The sequence below is a fragment of the Cetorhinus maximus genome, chromosome 20 (assembly GCF_964194155.1).
Source record: "Cetorhinus maximus chromosome 20, sCetMax3.hap1.1, whole genome shotgun sequence".
NCBI classification, from domain to species: Eukaryota; Metazoa; Chordata; class Chondrichthyes; order Lamniformes; family Cetorhinidae; genus Cetorhinus; species Cetorhinus maximus.
The window spans coordinates 54,802,730-54,815,785 of record NC_135898.1 but is presented as its reverse complement, the minus strand read 5'-3'; the positions used below and the strand labels follow the sequence as shown (position 1 = coordinate 54,815,785).

General features: G+C 41.0%; 1 protein-coding gene across 2 annotated transcripts in view; it reads right to left on the bottom strand.

Annotated features, from left to right (window-relative positions):
• Positions 1-13,056, bottom strand: part of nrap (nebulin-related anchoring protein) — a 119,492-nt gene that overhangs the window by 7,793 nt on the left and 98,643 nt on the right. For both annotated transcript variants that reach the window (XM_078564700.1, XM_078564701.1), the window contains 6 exons: positions 8,949-9,053; positions 8,732-8,839; positions 6,334-6,645; positions 3,668-3,772; positions 2,959-3,057; positions 790-894 (listed from right to left, as the gene is read on the bottom strand). In XM_078564700.1, coding sequence (XP_078420826.1) covers positions 790-894; positions 2,959-3,057; positions 3,668-3,772; positions 6,334-6,645; positions 8,732-8,839; positions 8,949-9,053 — 834 coding nt within the window. The remainder of the gene's footprint in view (positions 1-789; positions 895-2,958; positions 3,058-3,667; positions 3,773-6,333; positions 6,646-8,731; positions 8,840-8,948; positions 9,054-13,056) is intronic.

Here is a 13,056-nt window from a genome sequence, read left to right as displayed (position 1 = left end):
GAAAGTAAAATGACAAATTTCACTATCTACTATAATGTCATATCACATCAAGTACTTGTTAAAAACTGATTGCTGTCTAAAATAAGTGATAGTGGTTTGCATATCATACAGAAGCTGTTTGCTGAAGCAGCAGGAAGCATATGTCATGCTGACGCTCTACAGTATCTATACGGCTATAGCTGACTGAACACCAGCTCTTTAATCATAAGACAGCTGTTGTGTTTTTTAATTCAGCTCTTCCACATACATGTACAGGTGGTGTTGTTTTCATACCTTCACAGTCTTTTCTAGAGAATATGGGAAATAGAGGAATGATTCGCAGATTAATTTACAACTGACAGGCCAAAATAATAGGGTGCTGACCCATAAGCCATTGGTCAATATGGCGAAGAGGTTGGATGGGGTGGGCGGCTCTGAAGCCCTTTCAGCTGCAGCTATCCCACTTACGATGAGCCAAATGGCCTCCTTCTGTGCTATAGTGACTTTATGACTCTTATGACTGGATGTCAACCTGCAATTCAGGGGCACAACCCCATCTGCACTTGTCAGGAGCCGAGTTCAAACCCTGCACCTTCTGACTCTGAGGCAGAAATATTACCACTAAGCCACAGGCTCACTCCATATACAGGTGTTGACATATGGAGTGTTAGGTGTCATTAAACTGCAAACTTTCACCAAGTATAAAATGCAATCATACATAGATATATTATAATCCTCCGGCAGTAGAAAAACACTAAATAGATCAAACTAAATGGCCATGATCAGGCAATAGTCAATCCAACAACTTACATCACTGATGTTGTAGGCATTAATTCTTGCTCGTTTGAAATCAGGATGGTCAGGTGGTATTGTACATCTATGCATAGACTGTGCATATCTAGATCTGTACGACCTCTGCAAAGGAATGCATCATTACATTAGTTCCATTTTTAAGCTTGTAATTTTCTATTTCACATTCTCCTAATAAGAAGTGCAGTTGCCATTAGCACATTGTTGTTTGAGAAAGATGAAAGCAAACAGACTTTTACATAATAAAAATGATCAAATAGGTATTAAACAAATTCTCCTTATGGATTTCAAGCTACATACTGTAAAATTATAGCAGCTTTTGTTGATTTTCTTGAGTGATATAAGATACCAGTAACTGAAAATTCAATAACCTTACTTTCTGCTGATTATACTTAAACAGCAGTTAGTTAATAGAATAGATGCAATGACTGCACTATAAAGGTGGAACAGAGTTGTTTATTATAATGCTGCACAACAGTTGCAAATAATCACTCTCCCTGGAGGTAAATAGCAAATGTTTCAAACTATTTAGCCTTATATGTTATAAAACCATGTTTTACATCAAAAATGACTTAATTTACTTCACTTTGCAAATTACAAAGCCATCAGAAAGGAGTAGTACTGTCTGGAAGTAACCCACCAGGGCAATCAGCTTAAATGAGTGTGAATGGCCCATCCCCTGAACTACTCACAGACATCCACATACAATCTGTTTATTCAGGTGGGTGCAGACCTAACTGTTAAACTCAATCATTTTAGACAATGGACCCCAGCTGAGAAGGGGACCCCACCGGCTACTCCATCTAGTCACTTTAAACAATGGACCTGGAATGAGGGTTTCCCAGCTTGTTGTGACCACATTTGGTAACTGGCTTGTTTGTGAATGGGGTCATGTGATAGAAAGCTAACCATTCATGTTAAAAAAGGAACTGCTTTTCCAGGGTCAGAGTCAGACAGACCATGAATGAGTAACTGCAAGAAGAGAACTCGTGGTCCCTTTCTTTCTCTCTCTGTACCTCTCAAAATGTACAAATTTTATGTTATTTCAACAACTAAACCTGGACTGCATTAGTGTCATGCAATTTGATTATTCTTTTGCCCAAAGTAAGTGCAAGGAACGGCTAATAGCACTCTGCAGAGAACAGAACCAATACTCAGCACAGCAACTATTAGAACCGGTTGCAATTTAATAACTAAATTCTCTAGTGAAAGATAACTACTTGTAGTCAAGATCTAGGCTTTAGGTATGTTTTTAATCTATGTTCAAGATAGTTGGTCAGCACTGTAATTAAATAGAATTGACAGGGTGTGGAGTCCTAAGGGCAATATAGGTTTCAATACCTTCCTGAAGTGTACCAAGTAGTCGTCAATAGCTAGTCTGTAACCTGTAGGACCCATATACATTATTCCAATGAATATGTCTATATTGTACATTGTAATCATTAAATAGTGACTAGCTACAGTGATAGATGATTTCTTCCAGCAACTATTTAACTATTACAAGAAGCCAGCACTATCAACACTAACAAACATGTTCAATTTAATCATAAATTGACATGCACAACACCTAGGTAGCTTGAATCAACAGAATAACTCTTTGGGAAGCCATAGGCTAGATGCATACCAACAGGACCAAATTCCATCAGTACCAAGAAGTGGAGTACAACACAATGTACGTCCAATCTCAGATTAACTTCAGACCTATTACCTGATGATTGCTTCAGACTCATTACCACCACGCTGTGCTGCATAGCTCAATCAGGACTTTTGCCATGGGAGAGAAAATGATTGTTTTTGTTTATTGGCTTGCAGTTTTTCATGTCACTCTTTGAGGATGGAAACATTGAATGGATACTTGTTACTAAAGCCACTGGCAGCACTGAGTCTGACAATGCATCTTTGCTCTGTCTCAATCCTGCTTCCTCACTCTTGTAGGTTAAGTCAATGAACATGGCAAATTTACCATAGAGTTCTACTTGTTTTCAATACTTCAGTCAAAGGAAAAGGAGATGGATGGCATGTTTTCTGAATTAATTGGTGCACTTCCATCAAACAACATTTACTAATTTTGATGCAGAAATATTATTTTGATTGGAGGGGAAATTTGGATATAGCACCAATACATTATTGCCACATGAAAGGATACTTCAAAGTTCACCCTTAACATACATCACTGCATTGCAGGTAGCTTTTCTTAGCATGCATGATATCTGGAGAGTCGATCACACTTGTAAACTTCAAGGTGTCGGGGTGCTGTCTGTATTTTTTCTGCAGAACAAAGACATTGAAAATGTAATTAAATGCTCTGTACAAAATACAGGAAAAGAGACACCCTCTTCCCCACCTCCGTTATAAAAATGTAATTTCTAATCAAGAGTGTTTATAATATTGTGTCTTCACAAATATTTGCTATCAATCCAGTCACAAAATTACTGCCTAGAAGACTTAAATAAGTGGTGTCTATTAGCAATACACCAAACTGCCAAGGTTTCATTGTAATTTCAAGTTAGGCAATATCTTGTTACAGCATACAAAGTATATATTGGTCAGCATTTATTCAATCATGATTCATTGTCTGTTTAGTACAAAGTCAGCTGGGATTTTCTGCTTGGGCAGAAATCTGGCACAACCTTGGAAAATGAATCTCTGCTCACCCTGACAATTTCTGGCGTCAACTTAATTTGTAGTGAAGATCCTAGAAGTGCTGATAATCAATGGGGAGGGCTGCCTGCAAAACAGTTCCTTAACAAGTTCCCCGCTCCTGCCTGCCCTGGGCCTTACTGAAATCAGTCCGAAAGCAGGCAGAATGTCAGGGCTACTGTCTTGGATAAAGTCATTCTAAATAATTGCCAATGGCCGGACAGATTAAAAACATTACCTCACTGATAAGTTCACCAGCTTTCTTCATTGTCTCAATCTGTGGGGAGCCCTGTGTCATCCATGCAACACCTCTCATGAAGTTTAGATCAGACTTGTATTGTATCTGTATGAAAACAAGATCAAAGTATGTCTTAAGCTATGGTCAAGTCTGAAACAAACAGCACAAGAAACAAGTCAGGAGAAATTAATCAAGAACCAAAAAGAACAGAATGATTATTGTACATATTTAAATAAGGTTTATGCAGATTGAGAATCAGTATGGGAATCATGATTCAAAAGTATTATGAAAAGAATACTCATAAGAATATGAAAACGTGTGGAATTAAAGCGAAACACTGAGCACACAAAGTCATTTCATTCCAAATCCCATGTATAATTAATCTTGGGACATCACTGCAGGAGTTCCTCAGGGTGGTGTCCTAGGCCCAACTATCTTCAGCTGCTTCATCAATGACCTTCCCTCCTTCATAAGGTCAGGGATGGGGATCTTCACTGATGATTGCACAATGTTCAGCAACCTTGGCAACTCTTCAGCTCCTGAAGCAGTCCCCATCCATATGCAGCAGCAACTGGACAATATTCAGGCTTGGGCTGATAAATAGCGAGTAACATTCATGCCATGGAAGTGCCAGGCAATGACCATCTCCAACAAGAGAAAATCTAACCATCTCCCATTGACATTCAATGGCATTGCCATCACTGAACCCCGCACCATCAAGATTCTGAGAGTTACCATTGACCAGAAACTGAACAGGACCAGCAGTTGGGCCTAGGCTATAAGAGCAGGTCAGAGGCTGGGAATTCTGCGACGAGTAACCCACCTCCTCACTTCCCAAGCCTATCCACCATCTATAAGAGACAAATCATGAGTGGAATACTCTCCCCTTGCCCAGATGTGTGCAGCTCCAGCAACACTCAAAGAGCTTGACACCATCCAGGGCAAAACAGCCAGCTTGATTGGCACCCCATCCACCAGCTTAAACATTCACTCCCTCCACAACCAATGTACATTGGCAGCAGTGTGTAACCATCTACAAGATGCACTGCAACAATTCACCAAGGCTTCTTCAACAGCACCTTCCAAACCCACAACCTCTACCACCTAGAAGGAGAAGGGCAGCAGATACATGCGAACACCACCACCTGCAAGTTCCCCTCCAAGCCACACACCATCCTGACTTGTAACTATATCGCCATTCCTTCACTAACGCTGGGTCAAAATCCTGGAACTCCCTAACCATCAGCACTATGGGTGGACCTACACCACAGGGACAGCAGAAGTTCAAGAAGGCAGCTCACCACCATGTTCTGAAGGGAAACTAGGGGTGGGCAATAAATGCTGGCCCAGCCAGCAATGCCCACATCCCATGAGTGAATAAATAAAAAAAAAGTTCCATCTAACCCATTTAATATCTCAAGGGAAAGTTCTAATCAGGGAAAACTCTAGAGTAGTTACCTATTCTCCCATTTCTAAATTCAGGAGAGTTGAATAGTATCAGCAAATTAAGGAGTGAGTGGAATAAGTACTTGGAGAAAAATTTGATGGAGAGGTATGACAGGTTTTATGGAATATGACATTTCCTATATATTGCCACGAGCCAGTTTGATGACCGTAGCATTTTCCAGGTTTTTTACATTCTTACATCTCATTATTCAAAGTCAGGGAAATTAATGAACCAAACACAACTTCACATTAATTGGAATAAATCTTATCAAATTTTCCATATTTTGATGGAAAGCATTACTTTTAAGTCTATTAGCTCCAACTGTTTGAGTTATTGTATTATGGCATAACACTGAATGGCAATAGTCCCTGTTCACAGCACTAAAGTGTGCTTTGTGGTGGACGAGGAAAACAAACATCAGGCGGGCTTGATAATATCGCTTATCTTTCAATTTTCTGGGTTTTTTATTTCCCAAAGAAAGTTAAAACAATCAATATTCTGGTTCCTCAACATCCCATATGTAGAATATTTGGAAGGTAAAAGAACATTTTTCTTGATACAATCTACTTCTCAGTTGTCCCATTCTAAACAAGGTGAGATTAAAATCTCACCTCCTAACATTAAATAGCACCCTGAAAAGCAGCACTGGCTCTGGATTTTCCAATCAGACAGAAATCCTATTGACTTGATGATGAGGCATCCTTTAAAGCTTGCTGTCTTAGTGCTCTTGCTCCACCAGATGTTCAGGCACATTTTAACTTCTGTGGCAAGATCCTGACTCTAACTTCTGACCCCACATAATTGCCACAGAACACCTGGCTAAGTGGAATGTTGTTAGGGTGCTGGTTAAATATTAAAAAGTTTTTTTTTTTTACTTCTTGCTTCGCTTCATGCAATGGACTCCCATCATCAGCATTTCATTTCAACACGCTCGCCTGTAATTCAGTGTTTGCCGTCACTTCCAGTGGAAAATCCGGAGACTGGCGGGTGTGCTCCCCACAGAATTCCCTACCTCTGGCCGCAGGAAAATGGAGAATAAATCAAAGGACTAAAATTGTCAAAATAAACTGCTTCTCCAGAAAGCCACGCTCCCTCCCTGATTCGCAGCAACCCAGATTCCACCTTTTAAGGTCATGTAAGGGCTGACGTTGATCAATACCATTAGCTCAAAACGAATTGATAGCAAACTTGCAGCTAGATTTACACCCACCCAATTTACCTCGCTCTGCTGGTTATAGGCTTTCTTTGCCAATTGCATCTTCATGTCACATGGTAGAACTGTATATCCATGAATCAACTTCTTGTAACCCAAGTCACTGGCCAAAACCTGAGCATTCTTAGCATGCACCAGGTTCACCATGTCCAATGATAAGTGGAACTGCGTTCTGCTTTCTTGTGATTCTTTCTTGTACAGCTTTTCACTCTGTAGCTTTCCAACTTGCATGCAGTGCAGCATCTTGGGATCATCCAAAATGCTTCTAGCACCAATATGTTTTCCCTTCTCTCTCACAAAGGCACTCTTGTATTGATACTGAAAGAAAAATAGATATCATTATTGAAAGATTCACATCTTCCATTATTACTGGTGGGAAAGACAGCACTTGTTGTAGCTAAGGCTGGATGTTATGCCATTTCTAATCAAATAACTAATTTGGCTTTATCATAAAGTTTAAAGTAAGTGGAAATCAACATTTTAATTTTAGGCATTAGTTTACTGCAACAATAAGCTACTGTCTTTATTATCAGGATGGTGAATTGACTTAAGAGGTCTTGTGGCTCAGTGGGTAGTGTCCCTGCCTCTGAGCCAGAAGCTCTAGGTTCAAGTCCCAAAGGACACCACCAAGCAGGTTGGTGATTAATCTACTCTTCCAATGTTCACATGGCAGGTGGTAAAACTAGCAAGATTCCTGGTCAGCCATTACTGACAATGCACCTTACTAGCATGTCAGTATATGGCAGAAATCCCTCATTAAAAAAAGGCATGAAGAGGGCTGCATCCTCAACTCAAGGAACACCACTGAAGAATAAGAATCTACTTAACTTAATTCCATCCAGCAGTTGACTCTTAATTCAAAGTTAATAATTCAAATTATCTGAAAATTCAAATGTTTTAAGCATTAAATTCCCACTTTAATTAGTTAGTTAGTCAGCAATATTAGTTATATTGCTTAATTCACGTTATTAGATAGTTCAATTCTTTTCACATAAAATGTGACTGAATTATCATTAGCAGACTATATACATGAATTCACCACCTTATAACCTGAGTTCCTGGACAAAGAAGAAAATGCTGGAAATAGTGTAACATTTTTTCAACAACATTCAGTGTGTTCAAAATCTTCTCGCCAGCAAAAACATAGCGTTACACCCTGCATTTTCAAAGATAAAATTTCGAAGCACTAAATGCAATGAAATGAGTATGGAGGCACTTAATTCTTGAAGATCCATCATTATAATAAATATGACCTGATTGCTACCGATGACTAAATTGAGTGTGGCAGTGGACCTGTTATAAAAGAATGAAAAAGCAATTCTGAATTTACTTGTGCAGTCAGATGGCATTCAATCTCTAGTTAGTTTAATTGATGCAGGCGGTCATTTTGACAATTGTGGCCAATACTTTGTTCAGCAAAATGTGCAGATTTCCTTTAAAAATGTGGAAGGTTTGGCCCAGATTTTGCAGCAGGAATATTGATGAGGCTATCAGTGCTGACCCTTATGAAAGAGTAAATTGGATAACCAACTTCTGGTAACTGCACTCATGCAGTTAAATGCAGAAATCAGGAAGTTGCACTACAACTATATCTCATCACAAGACTGGACATTGAAACATAAGGAAGGCACAAAGTTACTGTGCTTTTGTGACAAATACCCACTAAACCCTTCAGGAAATACTAGGGCTTGTCCATTCAACTGCAACTGAATTTTTAACAGTGTGCTAATTATTTATCACTGCCAACAACCTTTCTGGCACAAAATACTAACATTTACAAGTATTCATTCATTCAAATTTTAATTTTTGCTGAAGATTTTGGAAAATAAAAAAAGTTTAAAATTAAATAAAAAATTAAATAAAAAGATTAAATGAACTTTTTCTGACTCCTGTAATCCTCTCTCAGTCCCACCTTTCTTTCCTCTCTTTATTTCACATTGAATATTCTAATTTACCCTTCCTGGTTCAGACTCTGTGTGCTTCATTAAGAGTTCTTCAAACTGATTGGTTATGGAGATACAAAGTTGCTTGGCTTGTTTACAAAAATCCCAAATATCACATTGAGGGCGCTGCAGAATCCAAAATGGATTTCTAATCACAGAAGGTGGGGAAGAGCTCCAATTGCTGGTAACCCATTCTCCCGCCTGAAAGATGTGCACCCAGCAGTTGAAAATGTTGTGCAAACATTTGCCCTCTGGATCAACTCTTAGGCAGGCCTTTAAACGAGTACCCATTACTCCTGGCCAAAAGAGGCAAGAGGCTATTCAGATTTGCAAATTAGAGTAGTCAGTCTGCTTTGGAACCCAAATTACAAGAACCAAGGGGAAATGGGCAAAGTATTAAAGGCTATGAGTAGATTACAAAACTAATTTACATATGAGAATCTAATGAGACTTCCTCTTACATCACTTGCTATTTGCCGGGAAGCTTTTGCACTCTGGAAGGGAATGGCTTCAAGTGTCAGTTTGTATCCAAGAGCTTGTTGGTTCAGCCACGACTGTTTGTACCTCGCCTGCAGAGTAGTACACAATAAGAATTCAACATTGGCCATATATTTATATTTTTTAAAAATTGAAATTTAAAGAGAATCAGTCCAATACAGTGCTAAAAAGGAGAGCTACCTCACTGAGGTTTGCAGAATTAATTCTTGCCAGAATGTATTCAGGTGAACCAACAATTGGAGTGTAATGATGTTGGGCTTCTTCTCCTGCCGCTTTGTAAAGGCGCTGAAAGACAAATAGTCAAAAAATTTACCTGTGCATCATGTTCATCCTTTACCCAGTAATATTCACTAACATTTAGAGTTCAATAATAAGCGCTTAGCAAATGGCATCTTGGAGCAAATGCAACGATTTTCATGAGGATTCAACAGGTAACGACAATAGAAAGAAAGACAGCCATTGGAGAGTTCATGTAACTGTATATAATCAAGGCCAGGATTTTAGAAAGCTACCATTAAACTTTGCCCATAAATTATTGGTCAGATGCTTTGGAGGATGGAAATCCAGAAAACTGATGAAAAAAATTAATCTACTTTATTAACAAATTAATCTTTATTATGTATTAAGATTGGTATGTGCATCTCCAAATCCCATGCATGTCTTTATGGTTCTGTGAGGTAAACTCATCTAGTATCCACCATGGGCAGACCTCAGGTAAAATAAAGTTCCATAAAATAAAGTCCTAAGTGTCTATTGCAGACTTGGCTATATTGAAAAAAAATTCATAAAAACCCACTTACTACATTTATATTCCTTCAACTACATAAAGCCTATAACATTTCATTCCCTTATAACAACAAGCATCAGAGTTCATAGTTCCACTTCAGTCCATGAGCACTTGTAGCTGTCAATCAAACTGTGAAATGGCAGGCACCCTACTGTGATAATGGATGGTTGTGAAATCTGTCATGGTGCTGTAATCTAGTAATGGAATCCCTCAGGTTTGTGCCAATAGACAGAGTGAAATAGCAATCAATGATTTTTTTTTTTAACATTCCAAACATTTTCTTTAAAGGTTTAAAGGGCAGGACTATTAAATGTCTTGGCAGCTTGTCAGAGCCTTTTGACAGTTCCTTTCAAAACCTTTGACAGGCCTACTTGACACTGTTGACAGTTCATTTTGACAGGTCTGTTGACAGTTCCAATGAACTTGACATTTAATAAGTTTATGTATTTTTATGCACATTCATGCCTACTTTAAACAATTCCAAAGGGTACCTTGCCTCCAACAAAGGTCACGAGAGTATATCCAATGGGGTACCTTATCTCTCCAAAGGAATGCCCTGGTTTTCCAAACAAATCCACAAAGTTCAAACCTGCTCTTACCAAGTCTAATCTGCACACTTCATGTTTCACACTCTTGGACTTACAAAACCTGACTTCAGTGGAGGCAGCTGATGATTTAAATGGCCAGCTACCTTTGTAAACTGCTCATGCACGAACTGAGAACCACCCTCATGTCCACCCTCGCGAAAATGGGAAGTGCCGTGTGCAGGGGGGTGGGGGTGGATTTATGATTTTTGGACATTTCTGCCATTTTCACCACAACAGAGAACCCTCTGTCATGGCAAAAATCCAGGCCCAGGAAGAGAGATTAAGGGAATAGAGAGATTGTGAGGACAGAGAGAAATCAGCAGTAGAAAGATTGCCAGCGCACAGGCAGAGAAAGGTTAGGAAAACAAAAACAGAGGCGGATGGAAGAGGGGGAGAGAAATTGACAGAACAGAGATGGGGATAGGAAGGAAAGATTACAGGGAGATTTGGTCCATTGAAAGAGAGATTGGAGAAAAGAGAAAGATAGAACATAAATAAATTCAAGAGACGTAAGGGTTTTAGATAGATGGAGAATATTTAGGGGAAATGGACAGAGATTGTGTGGACACAAAAAGAGGGGAAATTGATGCTCACAGAGAAGCACAAACAGGAAAAAAAAGATTACAACACAGAGTAAAAGAAACACTTGGGGACAAAGACAGAAAGTGATTACAGCCAAAGGTAAAACTGATCAGCAGAGTAAGAGCAGGGTGCAGAATGATTTCAGGGACACAGACGAAAAGTATCAGAGATTAGTGCATCAGGAGGCAGAGAGAAAAACATCAGGAAGATATGGAAAGAAACACCTTTGAGACAGGAATCAGGCCACAAGGTTAGAAACTAACTAAACTGAACAAAAGATCAAGTAACAGACAGATTCCGGCCCATATCTCACAAAAACAACAAGATTTCAGAAGGGAAGCATGTATCTACAAAAAGTACACACAGACATCAACATAATAAACAAATATAAGTGAACAAAGGACTTGCTATGAACAAACTACAGTCGATCAAGTTGTTTTTATTATTAAGAGTCTTACAGATGCTGTACACTTCCCGTCCACAAACTTTATTTCCTGTGGCAGATTTTCTGTTCTATTCTGGGCCTCCATCCAAGAGGTTCTTAAGATTTTCCTCTCCTTCCAAAAATGTCAGAGGTCAGTAATCCTTAATACCAATTTCTCCAAATGTTCCTCCTCAATGTTGCTGAGTGCCAGCACCAACTGCAATGCTATTCTCCACTCTACGATCCCAGTCCACCCTCTCAGTGCTCACAGGTGCCTAGACCATACTCTCAATGCACCCTAATCCAAGAAACACTCTCACTCCACACGGATCCCAGGACCCACCTGGATGTTCAGAGAACTCCAGCTGCAGTGTTCTCAGAACCCTGAGACACCCTGGGCAGAATCGCCCCAGATTTGCACTAAGTGCGTTGGAGGGCAGGTACCCGCCGGCCATGATGGCGGGTTTTTAATGCCGTATCGTCCCAAACCCACTGCATTAATTATGCCTTCCCGTGAAACACACTGTTTACATGGCAGACGGGCTTTCAGTCAACTGCCACACCATCACCTCGCTGCTTCATCACGCCAGGCACCACATTTAATGTACAGCCGCACTCAGTGCTTCCAGCCCAGGACTGCAGCAAAGAAGACATGGCCCCAAAAGGCAAGAGGACTGCAGCCCTCGAGCACCTTTTGGATGCCTTGGATCCCATTGTGATGCCCTCAACCCCTGCTCTGGCTGGAGGAGGGGCAGCTATATTACTACTCAGGCTAGGTAGGCGATGGCAGTGGTGGTCAGTGCCAACGCTGCACAGAAGAGGTTGGCCATCCAGTACAGAAAGAGGATGAATGATCTCATCCGTGCAGCCAGGGTATGGCATCACTCTAAACTCTCACTCAAGTCCATCACACATTCACTGGCATCTCACTGCCAGCTCAAGGGCCATCACCACTCACTCTCTCACGCACACCCTCACATCTCCATCTGGCCTCATCCCCTCTGGAGACTGCCTCCTCAGCCCTCAACATCTTGAGGCCACTTGCATAGATCAACATGTGCCTCCACACACACCGTGGGATACCCTCCTTCCCCAGTACAGCCCTCATCCTGCAGCCTCTTCCCTTGCCTGAGGCCCCTTCTCCCCCTGCCCCAAGCAAGGCCTTGCCCTGCAGCCAATGAAAAGCCACCCACATATGGCTGATCTGGTAGGTAGACTCCTACCTGTGGGCGCCCCCCTAAAAGAGATGTGGTGCTGTCTGTGAAGCCTGGCACTGATGACTGCGAATGCTGACCGAATCAAGGTAGGTGTAGGTAGTGTGGCCTTGTTGCCTGTTTGAAACAGGGTTGATCTGCAGACAACTTTCTAAGTGGAAACATTAGGGATAGAATCTTACCTATGGCAGGTGGGCTGAGCGGGAGCAGGCTCAGAGCTCAGCACTACCTGTGCGGGCGGGGGGGAGGAGGGAGAAACAGCGCCTATGCTCTTTCTCGCATGCACGCGAAAGAGCCCAGCAATCTCCCTGAGGCACTGAGCTGTTTTAAATTATTTAAACATGAGCTGGGACATGTTTGTGAGGTTGGCAACGTTTATTTATTCATTTTATAAAACCTTCAGGAAACCTCATCCCGTCCGTGGATGAGGTTTCCTGGAAAACGCGAAGGCCACTTGGGCTCTTCGCCTGCCCGCCGACCTTAAGGTTGGATGGGCAGCATTGTCAATGAGGTAAATTGCTTTCTTAATGGCCTCAATAGGCCGCTGACAGTTCGGCGGGCGCACAGCCGCCTTCGGAATGACACGCGATGACATCGGCATGTTGGGCCCGCCCCCTCTTGCCATCAGCAATATTCTGCCCTGGGTTTATTTACAATACAGTCAGCAGCAGCTACACGTGTGCTTTCAACTCCA